The following is a 15,309-nucleotide window of genomic DNA, read 5'->3' on the forward strand; positions in this document are numbered from 1 at the left end:
CATGTAAAAAGGTTAATTGCATATGTAATAAATAATGGCACGATGTTTATTACATTAAGGAGGCACGAACAAAATAAACAGGCATGAGCAGAATCTGTTATTTTGCTTATTCGCGGTTCGCTAATTTCAATGACAATTCGATGTAATAATAATAATTGTAATATAATCTGGGGATTCACAAACAGCCCATGTTAAGCTAATGGCCACCATGGTAACAAGCTTTTGAGTGACCACTGGACTGTGGGGATTGGGCTTTCCAGAAAATTGATGATGCAGGAACACTCTCGACACTGAGAGGATTCTGTAGCACTTTAGAGCGTGCAGATTGGATGTGTAGAACGGGAGAACATTGAGCAACGGCAAAGTGTCGAGGACCCTTGTTACTTAGTTAGTATTCATATAACAAAGAAGATTACAGTAGTGTCAACTGTCAAGAAGCATTTTATTCCATTCTTCATAAAATAAGATCACCAGCTGGCAACTGATAAAGGAATAAAAAGCGCGCCGATTAAAATTAACAGTATTTAACACTAAATTCGAGACCAGAAGTGACGTCATCGCGGTCGCCTGATTGTTGTCATCATTGCAGAAGCTTCCGCTGGCCTGTACTGAAAGAGCGCGTACAAAGAACTTATAAACTGCGCCTCTGAAGTTTTCATATTGGTGGCAACGGCTTTAAAATTTTCGCAATCTGATGACTTTTGTGGTACAAACTACACGGTAGTAGTGCCGGTACACAACTGTTGAATTTTTTACTGCGTGTGTTCAGTTTTTTATTTCAGGTTTTCAGTTCTGTATTTTTTTTGCGTTGCTCTTCGGTGCTTTTCCATTTCCCCTGGCATCGCTCCTTGTTCAGTGGTATTCAGAGAGTTTTTTCTTTTTATTAAGACCCCCTCCGCGCGTGTTGGATAAATAGAGAATGTCCCGCGTGGAAATCAAGAGCACAGCGGAATTTGATGAGTTCTTGAAGAACCATGGCGAGTAAGCTACAGCTGATCATGATGGGTTTTTGCTGCTCTTCTGCACTGAACTGATGCTTTATGGCTCATCATTATGAACGCTTACACAGTGGTATGTTTTAGGAATTTATCTGTGGTGTACTTTTGGGCATCGTGGGCCGTACAGTGCCAGCAGATGAGCGACATCGTCGACGAACTGGCCAAAGACTCCCGACTCTTCACCGTCAAATTCCTCGCCGTGGAAGCGGAGAAGCTGCCCGTCCTCTGTCAGAAATACTCCATTGACTCCGTGCCCGCGTTTATCTTCATACGGGTGAGTCGTACTTGTATCGTGTTGGCAGGTTTATCGTGTTGGCTGAGCAAATTTGTAGCATTCATGAAACTTTCAAACTCTCGTTCTTCGCATTTTCAAAAGCTGACGCATTGCGTTTACATCTAGAACGGCAAGGAAATCGACAGGTTATCGGGCGCCAATGGTCCGGAACTGAATCGGAAAATACGCTATTTGGTGGATAATTATGTTCCTGATGCATCTATTGCCAAAAAGGTACCATGACTTTCTCAAATCTCACAAATCAGTATTGAATATTCACTATTAAGTTGCATTATAACACATACCTAATAGTCATCATAAATTTATTATACTCGCAGCACATAGCTTGTAGATAAGTTAATATTTGATACTAAGTTCCGACTGTTGGGGAAATTATTAACAGGAGGCTTTTATGATACATTTGATACGGAAAAAATTGTTATGTTATCAGTTATGAAGTTTTTTTCTTTGAATTGTTTAATTCTTGCTATGTATGTGTCGCATTTCATCCTGGAGGAAGCTATTATTGACTCACTGCACTACGATTTCTGTGATGGTAAATGTGCTGCATATTGCAGGATTTGGACAGTCGACTTCGGGATTTGATCAGTTACGATAAAGTGATGCTGTTTATGAAGGGAACACCTGCCGAGCCCCGCTGCGGTAAGTTTTTCATCTCCTTCGAGATGGAAATTTTGTTTACGCCACATTGCCTGAGAACAGTGAAATTTTGCAGATATGATTTATTAAATTAAAAATTTTGCGCTCTTTCTTGGCTTCAGTTTACTGCTGTTTACTATATTATTTTTTATGTACAATTTCTCAACTTTTTGTGTTTACAATCGAACAACTTCCGTCTGTTAATATCAAGTCTGTTGCTGTTGACGGTTTCTGAATGGATTGGTGATTCTTACGTTGTATGTACTGTACTTCTAAAGAAAATTCACAGCTGAAATTTATTCCGATTTCGCGGGAGTAGAATGGTTTGTACATTGATTTTGTCGATCAATAGCTGTGTAAAAGATGTTACAATTCTTTACGTGTAAAATACAGTTATATGTGTAAGAACGGTAGATTACTAAATTGTACGTCATAATTGCAACGTTAACTTTTTACGGTCTCTCCAGGTTTCAGCCGACAGATCGTTGCCATTCTCAATGAGCATTCTGCTAAATACGGCACATTCGATATCCTGTCGGATACTGATGTTCGCGAGGGATTGAAAAAGTTATCAAATTGGCCAACCTATCCGCAGTTGTATATTAATGGCGAACTGGTCGGTGGCCTGGATATCGTGAAGGAACTACAGGCTTCCGGTGAACTGGATCAGATGCTGGTCAAGACCGAGAGCTTGGAAGACAGGTGCGCGTAAAATGTTTCATGGTTTATATATCGATTATTGCTTCGTAGATAGCTTTTTCCGGTTCTCTACGAACAACCGTTAGAAAGTTTTTTTGGATGATTGAGCATGTTTAATTTGCGAGCTCCTTTAGAGTATCGCACACATCGTATTCATTCGTAGATAACGAGGGTCTGTATTCCGATTTCGCAGATCTCAGAAAATTGGCCATAATTTGGTTGTCCTATTGAATTTGTGCATAATGATTGGTTTTGCATTCATTCTATGATATTATCATTATCCAAGATAAATTCATTTTGACAACTTGCAAAAAACTCGATGAAAACTAAAATGCTAAACTATTTTTCAATACCAAAACGGCCAGATTTAACAGCCCATGAATCTTTCTACGAGCATTTAAATTTTAACACAGGCGCCTATGGAGTTTAAGTAAGTAACAGCTCGCGCAGGGTACACCAACGGCTCCGTAAGCTTTGCATGCTAAATTCACATGGCTGCAGGATAGTTCGTTTTCAGATAAACTGCACTCGCTTGGTATCAAAAAATTTCTTAGAATTTTATTTATCTTATAATATCCTTTTATGATGAATCAAAAACAATTAAAATCTACCAGAACAATTTTAAAGTTGCATGATTTGGCAGCTGCACAGTGCACACGTTGTGCTTCATGCCACTGCCACTGAGGGTGGTTGCTATATCGCAGATGTCGACGGTAGGCATTACGATATCTCAGCCTTCTACCGTCAATCCTACCGTCAAACGGTCCGGTAAGGGTACGCCGTAATGACGTAGAAGAGCCTACCGTATGTCGTACCGTCTATCGTAGGTCCATTTTGTGTTGCGATAAGAATCTAATGTGCGGTATCTTCGGTCACTGTTCGGGGTAATCATATTGCATTTTGATCGTAGTTATAATTTTGACGTAACTTTATTTTTATTATATTTTAGCTCTCAGCCGAATTTTCTTTACAGGCTGCGCCAGTTGACGCATAAGCAACCTGTGATGCTGTTCATGAAGGGCAATCCGGATGTACCCAAGTGTGGATTTTCACGACAGATTATTCAGATTCTCAATGATACCAAGTAGCAACACTGATTTTTATTTGTGACATTTCATAATAGTAATGACTGCGTGTGTTAAATGGTGCAGGGTGCATTATGGGACGTTCGATATCCTGGAAGATCAGGATGTACGGGAGGGATTGAAGAAGTTCTCCAACTGGCCCACGTATCCGCAGCTGTACGTTAAGGGACAGCTGATCGGGGGTTTGGATATTGTTAAGGTGGGTACAAATCATAGTAGCAAAAATGCCCCATTAATTGCTAATTGGACGCGGTGAAGGATTTTACTTCCTATCACTTGCACCGCGATTGTTATTATACTTGTAATTGGTTTTGTAGTGCACAGGCTTTATATGAAAGCCACTAAAGGAATGTCCCGTTTATGATGCCTTTGTAAAACATATTGCAGGAAGGGTGTTAATTATACTGCACGTGGTTTTAAAGTTTTAGCGCGTTTCTTTTTGCGATATTTCAACGCTCAGCGAAATTTCTATTTGCAGGAACTGGTGAATTCGGGCGAACTGGAGTCGACTTTGAAAGCCGCATGAGAGTTGATCGATCAATGCGCTGATTGGGTTTCTTATCAGATTTCCTCACACTGTCTTTGCTTGGAACGTGTGTTAAGTATTCGACTAGTTCTTGTGTACTACGACGTTATGATTTAAATTTGAGTCGCAGATATTCGAGGGATTTTTTACTAAATTTTTAAACGCGATTGGATATGTTTGCCTTTCTTAAACGATTTGCTAATCCAGTGTCGACGATAATGTTTTACAAAAATGCAATAAATTGTAAACGGAAACGGATGTTTTTAATGGTATAGAATACCAGTTTGTTTGGTATCCTGTTTGGTATTTATTGTGCGGGATTTTTTTCCCGAATACACGAACAAAAAGTCAAAACTACCGTTACATAAATAAGTTAACTAGCACATGCCGAAACCAGCGGCAAAATCCGGCGCAACCAGCGCCGGGTGAGATTACTGTACAAAGCAGACGACCGTGCCTGTGCACACCCACAAAAGGTCACGGTCAAGCATTCAGCTGCACCCAGCTTCCGTATAACCGGAAGACCAACAGGAGATATGTCAAAATATCTACAAAAGTTTATACGGCAAAGAATCACTCAGTGTACACATTCCCAAAGTCTTTGCCATGTTGTGCTTCATGTACAGTTGCCTCGTTGATGCATTCTTGCGTTTCCGGTCATTGTCATCCCAATCGGATCAGGTCACGGTCAATGCCGCACCCAGCTTCCGTATAACCGGAAGACCAACAGGAGATATGTCAAAATATCTACAAAAGTTTATACGGCAAAGAATCACTCAGTGTACACATTCCCAAAGTCTTTGCCATGTTGTGCTTCATGTGCAGTTAATTGTCTCGTTGATGCATTCTTGCGTTTCCGGTCATTGTCATCCCAATCGGATCAGGATGGGTCCGATGATCTGGTCGCGTTCTTTGATACGCGCGTTGTTCTTGCTTTTCCCATCCTCCATTTCGTCTCGTAGTAAGAAGCGGAAAATGCTTTGTAAGGGCGCCGGCGGCGCGTACCGTTTTGCTAAAAGAAACAATAAGCTCTTAGTTTATTGATCATTCAGTTAACGGCAGTATTACACAGCAGATTATTGTAATTAATACTGATTTGCTTTGCATAATTTATCACAGCCGCCTTGTGCATGATCAGTCAATTCCCAGTTAAGTGCAGGAGGAGCAGATCAAATATAATAATATTACAGTAGTCACTGAGCAGTGTATTTTACGTACCGTAATTGATAATCTGACATTGTTTATTTACTTATATGTGCTTTACTTTATTAAATTCGTGGGCAGGAAAATCAGCAAAATTCAAGTCAGGCAACATAAAGTAAACGGAACCGTAAATCTAAAGAACAGTCTAAATGCAGAACTGCTGTACTGCATGCTTAAATATGCCGTAAAAAAACAGCCGTAGCTGTTGGAGAAATTCTATAGTGAAGTGGCTTTGTCGACCTGGGGTAATCGGTTCCGCATTTGCATTTTGAATTAAGAAAAAAGCGCGAAATATAACACAAACTGCGTTTAATTTTTTGATAAATTTCATCGTAATGCAGTATACAGTGTCATGATCTGTCATCCAACAACTTCCCAGACGTTTCATTCGATTTCCTGCTTCATGTTTTGCACATGTAAACCGACAAATCCGATCGATTGCACACTTTTAATTATACGATATGGCTAATGAATAATTTTCCTTACTCTGGTTTCGTTAACAGCTATCACTACAAAAAGCCGGTAAAATTGTTATTTGGCACTTAATAAATTTACCTCTCATCAGCAGATGCCGCTTATCGTTGTTTTCCTTCTCAGTCGGCTGCACAGAGCCTTCTTCCCCGCTGCCACTATGTAGAAGTGACGTGGTTTCCGGTTGGCGATTGTCTTCCACAATGTTATCACTTGTTGATTCCAAGGCCAGCAGGATTGATTTACCGTGTATACTGTGCGCCAGCATGAGAACAGCCGATGCCAATGTCACAAATAAGCCGTTCGAAAATTTCATTTTCCAATGAAACTGTCAAAATAATTAACCCGGCAATGGTGACCTTTATCCAAAACCAAATTGCATCAATAACGGAGTAGGTTCAACTGTTGATCCAAATTTGTAAATTGTCGAGTTTGAAGCTGTAGAGCGCTGAACATGTGTTGCACGGATTGAGAATAATCACGTATGCAAGTAAATTAGCGGAATGAAATCATAATGCGGTTGACATGCGGTTATATACGGGGCTACCACTGCGCTGCTTATCACGCTGGTATACCGGTAGTGATATCATTAATACTGCTAGTTCTATGCCGTTTTGTGCTGGCACTTATCAGGTGATAAGCCACCGGCGTAGTTCAACAACTCAGGAAAAGATTTGGGTAACTGTTATGTATTATCCGCGCCTCTATGTGCTTTTGTCGGATTAAAACAAAAGGGAATGTTTGCAAACATTTCCATAACACCACTAACTAATGAGGTGACGGTAAAAGAGAAACCTTTCTTTAATGTAGGTTGCGTGCGTTGTGATTATTTTGTAAAATTAGGCCAGGAAAGTAATTACTAACAAATGAAGCTATTTATTTTAAAGGCGTGCTTGTGCATATAAGGTTACATAATTATAGTACAGCAAAACGAAGATAAAATTAAGATGACGATTAATTACATAATATGTTATAATATGTGAATTGAACCGTAGATTTGCATATGCCATGAAATCATATGCAAATATGTACTGAAATTTACGCACTCTACTTTTAATACGTCTTAAATTTAAACCGTACTAAGGTTTAAAACACCAACGTACAAATTGCCTTAGATATTGAGTTAGTCAGTTAACGATGGCAACAGTACTAATCCTATCTGATTTTCTTTGCCACTAACTTTCCAGTCGAATAAATCGACGTACCGGCCTGGATCCCAGTTTTCTTGACATAATTACAGTTATGCCAGAAAAGAAAATTAATTACGTAGATAAACTTGTGCCCACTTGGCGAAATGTTTATCACGCCATTTCGCACATGAAAGACATACCGCTTGTCAAAGGTCACCTTCCAGTTTCGCAGCACCTAATTTCCCCATGCACACGAAACGGTGCTCAGCTTGACGCTCTTTAATCAGTTATTGGTTTTTCTCGGAAAGACATTATATGTTTAATTGTTAATAGATAAGAAGCTTTTGAAAAGTACTCGTCGAGGTGTTTATACAGCATGTTCGTGGCACAAGTGGTAATACTTGTAAGTGCGACAACCACGATGCCCGCTGATGGGTGCTCTGGATGTTTGCTTTACCAAAGGTCGCTCAAATAATTTTGGTAATTCAGCAAATACGATGCCGGCAAAGTATGGCCATGCACCATATTAAGCGATTTGTATGGCATTATCAGTTACCGGCTGATGAAACTTATTTACTGATTTGTATCTGTACATCGCTTGCATGCATAAAAATAATTGTACAAGTACGTTTGAAAAAGACCCATATGCATGAACAGAACTGTAGATTATTTATTGAATATTAAAATAAAAAAATATTAATAAATGTACGCTGTTAAACAAAGGCTTCTGCCACAATTAAAGTTTAAACTAGTTACAAAAATGTGCCTAATAATGATGAATCTTAATCGTCTGTTAATCTGTTAAATAAACAAACTGTCACTAGTATGCACAGTTTTATTCATCGAATTATTTGTCTAATTTTTGATTTTTCCATGTCAGAATGAATTGCTAAAAACGTCGTATAATTTGCAGGGTGTGGTTACAAAGTCCACCAAACTTCGAAAATTCCGCTGAACTATAGCACATGGTCCGCCACTGTGTATAAAAATATGTTTACATTATGAGATCACAAAATCTGAATAAAAATAGCGGCATTGTGAAAATGCAAACTATTGTCACATTAATCGCCATGCTGCTAGTTCATCTTTTCTGGGATTGTTATTGTATCGAAGTACACGAATCAGGAGAGCGATAACGGTGGAATGCATTTAACCCCCGCCAACCCAGTGAATTACTGACAGCGGGTATAATTAATATACCACAATATTTCCATGAAATATTCTTACGATGACTGAAATGTTTCTCCAGTGGCGATGAACGCGGCGATTGTTCTCTCATTATAATTAGGAATTTCTGGCATACTTGGCACATTGCGATTTTGCCGGTAGCGTACGATAAAGTGGGTACACAGCGATAAAAACGCAAAAGCGGTGCTTAATAAATTTAACCTATAATTGTCAATTCAATGGGGATCTACAATATCAATTCTATTCACTTATCGATTAACATGCTGTCATTACGCTAGCACTTCCGGTGGATTTCTCCGGCTATCACACCGTGATTTATGCATACAGGTATATCACTGCATATATGTTGCCGGTTATGTGCTAAACCGTGTTAAAACTACGAGGAAATACATATGTCTGCCGGAAATGCTGCGTTTATTTATGATAACGTAACGGTGCTTCTGTGCTTCGGTGCTGCGTGACGTCATTTCCGTCCATTTTCTATATTCTGACAACACCACGATTAATGGAGTAGTAATTAAATTTTCAGCCATTAACGATTTATCCAGGGTAGTATTGACTGATCAAAGAGGTTATGTTTAACGAAGATAAGCAATTAATTGGTTAAATGGTGTTAATCATGGCAAACTGAAAAAGTGGTTGTGTAAAATATTTGTGACGAAATTACATCGTCCCGCTACCGAGAAATTACTGGCCGTGTGGCCTCGGAAGACATGTGCTTAGACATAAGATATTTTATGCAGCGTGATAAAAATTCAAATGCAATGAATGGAGCAATCGTGCAGTGGGAACGCTGCGATAAAATCTATTTTTCTCTATTGTCCGCGGTGACATTACGGTGGATCTTCGTTAGACAGAAGCGCCTGGACTTCCACATGTGCTGCAAAATTTTTCTATTGTACATTAAAAATGAGTTGTCATGCACCGAACGACCTCTTGTCTGCCGGTGCCTGCCGACCACGATCGAATACGCAGTAAAATTATTCGCTCCTTAGGTGCCTTTACTTTTATAAGGATTGCAAAATAATTATACAATAAAAGTATCACTATTAATTGATGGACATATGGAAAAGTTCTCTATTAGCAATTATAAAGCGGTAACAAATAAAAAACGAGTTCGGGTAAAAGTGTATCAAGTTGGTGAATATTCGCGTACGTAATATTTTTATGATTAACTTAACCAAAAGTACACCATGTTGAATTGCTGAATAGCTACGAATATTTTGCGGAGAGATTGTACAGTTAGTAGTACTGTAGCAATTATTGTAGCAAGTACTGTAGCAATTACTATTTGCAATTAGGAGTACTGTAGCTTTCTTTAAATAAAGTTACGCAGTAAAGCAGCGGATCAGAATTCACACAGAGGAAGTTGCATGATATATTGCTCAATCTCAATAGCACATTATTCAATTGTGTGTCAATATCGCAGAGATATTGTACGGCCACGCATGCAGATATAACAGGCTCATCTAACTTCCGGTCAGTTAAGGAAGTAGGTCTACGATTTCTACGGCATCGTCGCCACTTCGATGACGTTCGATATAGCGATATGGCGCGATGACGTAGCCGTGTGATTACAGTAATATTACAATTGTTACAGATATGTACCCACTACTTACCGCACTCTAGCTGACGCTATCCTGCAGAATGTCGCTTGATGAGCAACTACGTCATTTTTACAATAAAATCGATAAAAAAAATTCAGTAATTCTTCCTCTAGCGAAAATCGCAGTCGTAACATTTCCAATCGTAAACGGCTGAGCGAATGCGGCATGACTCCATAAGTCCATAGAGAACTGGATTTTGTTAGTAATCTTGCATACAACTGACCTGAATCAGTTATACACTAAAGTAGAAAAACGGTTCAGGATTTGGTAGTACATGCTGTAAAACCACAAGAGATGGAACAACACAAAGTTACAAATAACAACGTTAAGTGATGTTAATATTAGATGGAGGTTGTGTGCTCCCGCTTTTCCCCTTTTCGCCGTGTTCGTGTGTAGCCAGTTGCTTGTGTTGGTGGCGATGCGATTCGCTGTGGCCGCTTAGAACAATGCGGCCGCCGGCACTCACGCGCTTGCTGTTTGCGCTCGGCACTGTTTCTGTGCCCGCGTTGGGTTCTGCATGTCTGGCCGATGTTCTTGGCATTTCTTGTTCGTGTGATTTATACTTTACCATCCGCCACACCCTACGGTTTTCTTCTGCTGTTAATTCGCACTTACTCAGTAAAGGAGCCTGTGTTTGCGCAGGGCACTGTTTACTCACTTCCGCCGACCCCCGGTCGGCCGGCTTCTCGCTGACCCACGGTCACCGCTTACAGCCGATCACGAGAGCACCAGCCGCCCAGCAGCCGGGGTTCCAGCGTCCACAGTGGACACTGAAAACGGTAACATTAAGTAACAGTTTTGCTGGATTAGTGCAGCCGGAATTCAAGAGACAAATGGTGTTTTGTAAAACTCGCATCTGCTGAATATAGATAGTAATTATTATTATAAGAACAGATAAGTACAGTAGTAGATTATACGAATCATACGATGGCATGCACTGCCGTACTGGTAGCCTATGTCGTTTGCGTTGAAATGCTTTTGCAAAACGAGAATAAGCCGAATTATTGTGCCCAACTCCAATGTATTTTATCGATAAAACGTTGCCGCGCATGGGGGGTGGATTTTATTAATAAAATCCGTGGTGGACGAATTTGTCCACCGGAAACGAACAAACAACTGCACTGTAACCAACAACTGCATAGCGCAAACGACAAACGAACGCCTGCACAGGGCAGGTACGCCTCCAAACCCCCAAATCACTCCCGCGATCCGACTGCTGCCATACATTGCGCGAATTCCTCTCGTCTGCGATTATCCAAAATGACATATTTCTTATAACATCTGCTGCCCCAATTGCCTTGCGCTTTAATTACCGCTGCCGATGCTCCGAATTTGGCTGCTGCTGTGGCGCCTCCTCGCCGAAACGAATGCGTGGATAACTTACTGCCGTCGATTCCGGCATCTGCCAGCGTTTGCTTTAAACAACGGTTGAACAAATGAGACGTCATGGCCACCATCTGCCCGGCTGACCGGTACGATAGAAGCGGGTCGTTTCCTTTCGCTTTCGTTGTCGCTAATAATACGTACTTCCACTGCGGTTGCTGGACACAGTACACTGTTGCTGCTCAGTTTTGGAACAACTACATGTACTTCCGCGCCCGCGTAGCGGTTGCTTTTTAGCGCTGGCGCTGATATTTGCAGCCCCATCTCGATGCGCTGCACATTCAAAACTTTAACATGCGTACTGCCCTTTTTGAACGAACAAAACAAATTGGATGCCCGCAATAAAGAAAAGAATGTCAATAAGCCAGCGGCCCAGAAGGCCTTCCTGCGTGCTGCCTGCACTGCATGCAAATGCTTGTGGATAGTTAACAACAGGTCCACATCTACTGCTGCTCGCTTGTTCGGCAACTCCTCGCGGAGGCGCTGAACACGTGCTAATGCTTCCTTTACTGCAAAATGCGTTAGATCTGGCGCCGCCATGCTGTGCTCATGGTGAAGAGAAATTAAACTGCTGACATAATTCTGATTTGTTGTATGCTGCAAACTGCGTGCAAGCTCTGCTATAACTACAGGGTTCCAAGCTGGATGACCATAGCGGACCCTTTTGCGAAGCCATTGCCTCTGTACTGACGCTGGGATTACAAGGCAAGGTACCCGCTGACATACGGCCGATATTCTTTGGAGGTCGACTACTGGCGTTGCGCAAGAAAGACGGCGGACTGCGCCCCATAGCGGTAGGACTGTCGTTGCGTCGTCTACTAGCCAAAATCATCTGTAGCAGAATAGCGGACCGGGCTACCGCTTTGCTTACTCCTCATCAGTCTGGCTTCAACGTTCGGGGGGGAGCCGAGGCCATCGTCCACGCAACTAGACATTTCCTACAGTCGAAACCTGAGAGCATTAAAGCACTGCTAAAGGTTGACTTTCGCAATGCCTTCAACACTGTATCCCGTGAAGTGGTTTTAGATGTTGTGCATACACACTTTCCTGAATACGATGAATTCTTTTGGTCGGCGTATGGGCATCATTCTTCTTTGTTCATTGATCAGACAGTGCTGTCGTCTGAGTCAGGGGTACAACAAGGCGACCCGTTGGGCCCGCTGCTATTTTGCCTGGCCTTGCTTCGTGTAATTGCCACGCTGAACACAGAATTTAACGCCTGGTACCTTGACGACGGAACCCTGGGCGGTACGCCGGCGTCAGTAGCGGAAAACTTCAGACGGGTTATCGAAGGCGCGCATGCTATCGGCCTGGACATAAACGAGTCTAAATGTGAACTATTTGTATCAGGAGGAACCGAGGATGAGCGGCAGGAAGTTGTTGACGATTTCGTTTTGCACCACCCACAACTTCGTGTTATGTCCAGCTCAACTTTAACCCTGCTAGGCGCCCCGGTCCTGGACGACGCGATTGGTGATACCCTCGCTGAGAAATCAAGCGCCATAAATACAGCCTGTGAAAGGCTACAACTCCTTCCCCGCCACCATGCTCTGTATCTTCTCAGATACTGTTTAGGCGCCCCGAAGATAATTTATGTGCTCAGATGTTGCAATGCCTGGAAACATCCTAAACTGCTTTATCAAATCGATGAGTCACTGCGTACATGTTTTCAAGAACTTAGTAACGTTCGGGTAAACCATGACGACTACCCTGGCTGGCGACAAGCGACTCTTCCGGTCAGTCGAGGAGGTGTCGGCATACGTCGTGCGGAGGAATTAGCACTCTCAGCCTATTTGGCTTCGATTCACTCCGTATCTGATTTGCTATTGTCGATACTGCCTCACCTTCCGGCAGTGAACGCCTCGGAAGCAGTGGAGTTGTGGAAAACCAAATCCCATTTAGCAGAAGTCCCTGAAGCTGGCATGCGTAAGCTCCAAAAGACATGGGATTTACCGCTTTGTAATGTGTCGGTCTCTATTTTATTGGATTTGTTTCGCGGTGACATCGTAAATACAGCCCGCTTTCTTGCGCAGTCCCGTCCCGAAGCCGGTATTTGGTAGAATGCGCTTCCTACCGCCCACATCGGCAACCTCCTTGACGACGAGACTATTAAAATTTCGATCGGCCTGCGTCTTGGAGCGGATATTTGCGAACCGCATAACTGCACCAAATGTCAGAAGCACGTTGATAAGTTAGGACACCATGGTTTATCATGCACCTACTCGGCCGGTAGACACGCGCGCCATGGAGGATTAAACAACATTATATGCCGGGCTTGTGTTTCAGCCGGCGTTCCCGCTAAGCTTGAACCACGCGGTACATCCTCCACTACGGACCAACGCCCTGATGGTTGTACAACGTTTGCTTGGAAAAGAGGAATGTGTTTGGCGTGGGATGTGACGTGTGTCGACACAATGGCCCTTTCTCACATACCGTCAACTTCGGTTGCGGCCGGAGCTGCTGCAGCGCAAGCAGAAGACAGAAAGTCCAGACTGTACGAGTATCTGGTGGGACGCTACATCTTTTCCCCGATCGCATTTGAGACGATGGGACCTTGGGGGCCGGCGGCTATCGCTATTGTAAAAGAATTGGGAAAGAGATTGCAACAGCACACAGGAGAGCGTCGCACGCATGAATTTCTGCGTCAACGACTATCGCTGGAGATTCAGCGCGGAAACGCGGCATCCATCCTGGGCACGATGGAGGGAGTGGATAGTTTAAATGAAGTTTTGCTGTTGTAAAGAATATTGCATGTTTCTTTTCTGTACCAGAACTATGTGTTAGTATACACTTGCGACTGATGCATGTCCTTCCATATTTGTACATTAATTATTCAACCACCGGTAAATAAAGGTCACTACAGACTGACGGTATGTACCGACGCCGGTAATGCTTCCAGCTTATACGCCGCGCAGAATTTCATGTACCTGCTCCATTGTGCCTTTCTTGTTTCCTGCGATGAACTGGCTGTGGCAGACTGCCGCAAACTTTTCAGTCGTTTCTCCAGATCCATCAAGCGGGTATGCTTGTCCTGCCATTGCCGGTAACGGCGCTCCGGGAAAACTACGAAATACAGACCTGAATTTTTCCGCGTTAGTGAAATCCACCTTGTTAAACGGCTCAAGGCATCGGCCGCTACGTTTGTTACTCCCGGAAGATGAACTGCGGTTACGTAAAGGTCATAGCGTAACTGCTTGCTGCTGCTGCATGCAACTGGAAGTTGCCGGTATGCCGCGCTCTTTATATATGCGCCACCGATGACTGGTGGCCGGCTGAGAGGAGGAGTGGCTATCCGTGTAGGCCAGTAATTAAACAGATTCTCCACAGAGAGAATCTTACTCATTTTGGACGCATCACCATTGTCGTACAGAACACATGTAGAAAAATCGTATGTAAAATCGTATGTCGTATGTAGAAAAATCAATACATTGTAGTTTGCGTGTACACAAAGGAGTAGTGCAAGGACCCTTTATGTGCCATTAATATGACTACTTACTGTCATTATTGTAAATACGAGTATTATTGTTATTAATATTATATTATTAATTATCACTACATCGTACAGAAACCGAAGCTGCATGCTTATGCTCGACTCCAGAAAAGCTACAGCGGATCACTTCGAAATTTGATACTGAAAGTACAGAGAGTTTTCTGCAACTGAACTTTACAGTCATAGGTGATTGTACAAATTACGGGAAATAATTTACCTGGATTCTTGTAATTATATTCATTTGCTCAGCTAAATTCTCCACTATCATAACGATTCAAGCTTTATTAGAAACTCATACCGTTAAAACCTGCGCTGACATACAGTAATGTTTATACCGCATACATTTTTTGTTTAATTCTGCGACCTTAATTTTGTCATAAAGGATATAATACAAAGTAAGAGGTAACAGTCGTTCATTTATGACAAGCTTACTGTCAGAGTTGTCAGAACTTCTATGGCTGACAGTAGTGAGTGTCACAAATGAGCGCATATGGATGTATTGTACTGTACTTGTACAATTGCGCTCATCCTGACATTTAAAATGCTGCAAATAACAGGAAGATCACGCCATTGAATAACAGGAAGATCCTACATT

At 42.1% G+C, this 15,309-nt stretch overlaps 2 protein-coding genes across 3 annotated transcripts; one reads left to right on the forward strand and one right to left on the reverse strand.

Annotated features, from left to right (window-relative positions):
* Nucleotides 1–751: 751 nt before the first annotated feature.
* On the forward strand, nt 752–4,515 carry LOC129584252 (glutaredoxin-3-like). Its single transcript, XM_055476370.1, has 8 exons — nt 752–981; nt 1,083–1,272; nt 1,399–1,506; nt 1,851–1,935; nt 2,400–2,634; nt 3,605–3,715; nt 3,783–3,915; nt 4,195–4,515. Exons 1-8 carry the CDS (start codon nt 920–922, stop codon nt 4,240–4,242), a joined length of 972 nt encoding a protein of 323 aa, XP_055332345.1. The 5' UTR covers nt 752–919; the 3' UTR covers nt 4,243–4,515.
* LOC129584253 (uncharacterized) lies at nt 4,512–7,369 on the reverse strand. Of its 2 annotated transcripts, none has more exons than XM_055476372.1 (3): nt 6,001–6,407; nt 5,127–5,254; nt 4,512–4,923 (listed from the first exon to the last, which is right to left on the reverse strand). In XM_055476372.1, the coding sequence occupies exons 1-3, from the start codon at nt 6,230–6,232 to the stop codon at nt 4,906–4,908; spliced, it is 378 nt and encodes a 125-aa protein (XP_055332347.1). In that variant the 5' UTR covers nt 6,233–6,407; the 3' UTR covers nt 4,512–4,905. The 2 variants fall into 2 exon arrangements, with proteins under 2 accessions (XP_055332347.1, XP_055332346.1); XM_055476371.1 differs by lacking the exon at nt 4,512–4,923 and adding an exon at nt 7,247–7,369 and having other exon boundaries at nt 4,930–5,254; nt 6,001–6,354.
* Between the last annotated feature and the right edge of the window lie 7,940 nt (nt 7,370–15,309).

Source organism: Paramacrobiotus metropolitanus, unplaced genomic scaffold (assembly GCF_019649055.1).
Source record: "Paramacrobiotus metropolitanus isolate TYO unplaced genomic scaffold, Prichtersi_v1.0 Parri_scaffold0000013, whole genome shotgun sequence".
Taxonomy (NCBI): Eukaryota; Metazoa; Tardigrada; class Eutardigrada; order Parachela; family Macrobiotidae; genus Paramacrobiotus; species Paramacrobiotus metropolitanus.

Bases quoted from the DNA above. Each gene is read 5' to 3' on its own strand.
- LOC129584253 (XM_055476372.1), bottom strand. From the start codon at position 6,232: ATGAAATTTTCGAACGGCTTATTTGTGACATTGGCATCGGCTGTTCTC. The intron at 5,255-6,000 runs GTAAATTTATTA...TGTTTCTTTTAG, and splicing joins GCGGCATCTGCTGATGAGAG to CAAAACGGTACGCGCCGCCG.
- LOC129584252 (XM_055476370.1), top strand. From the start codon at position 920: ATGTCCCGCGTGGAAATCAAGAGCACAGCGGAATTTGATGAGTTCTTG. The intron at 982-1,082 runs GTAAGCTACAGC...GGTATGTTTTAG, and splicing joins TTCTTGAAGAACCATGGCGA to GAATTTATCTGTGGTGTACT. The intron at 1,507-1,850 runs GTACCATGACTT...TGCATATTGCAG, and splicing joins ATGCATCTATTGCCAAAAAG to GATTTGGACAGTCGACTTCG.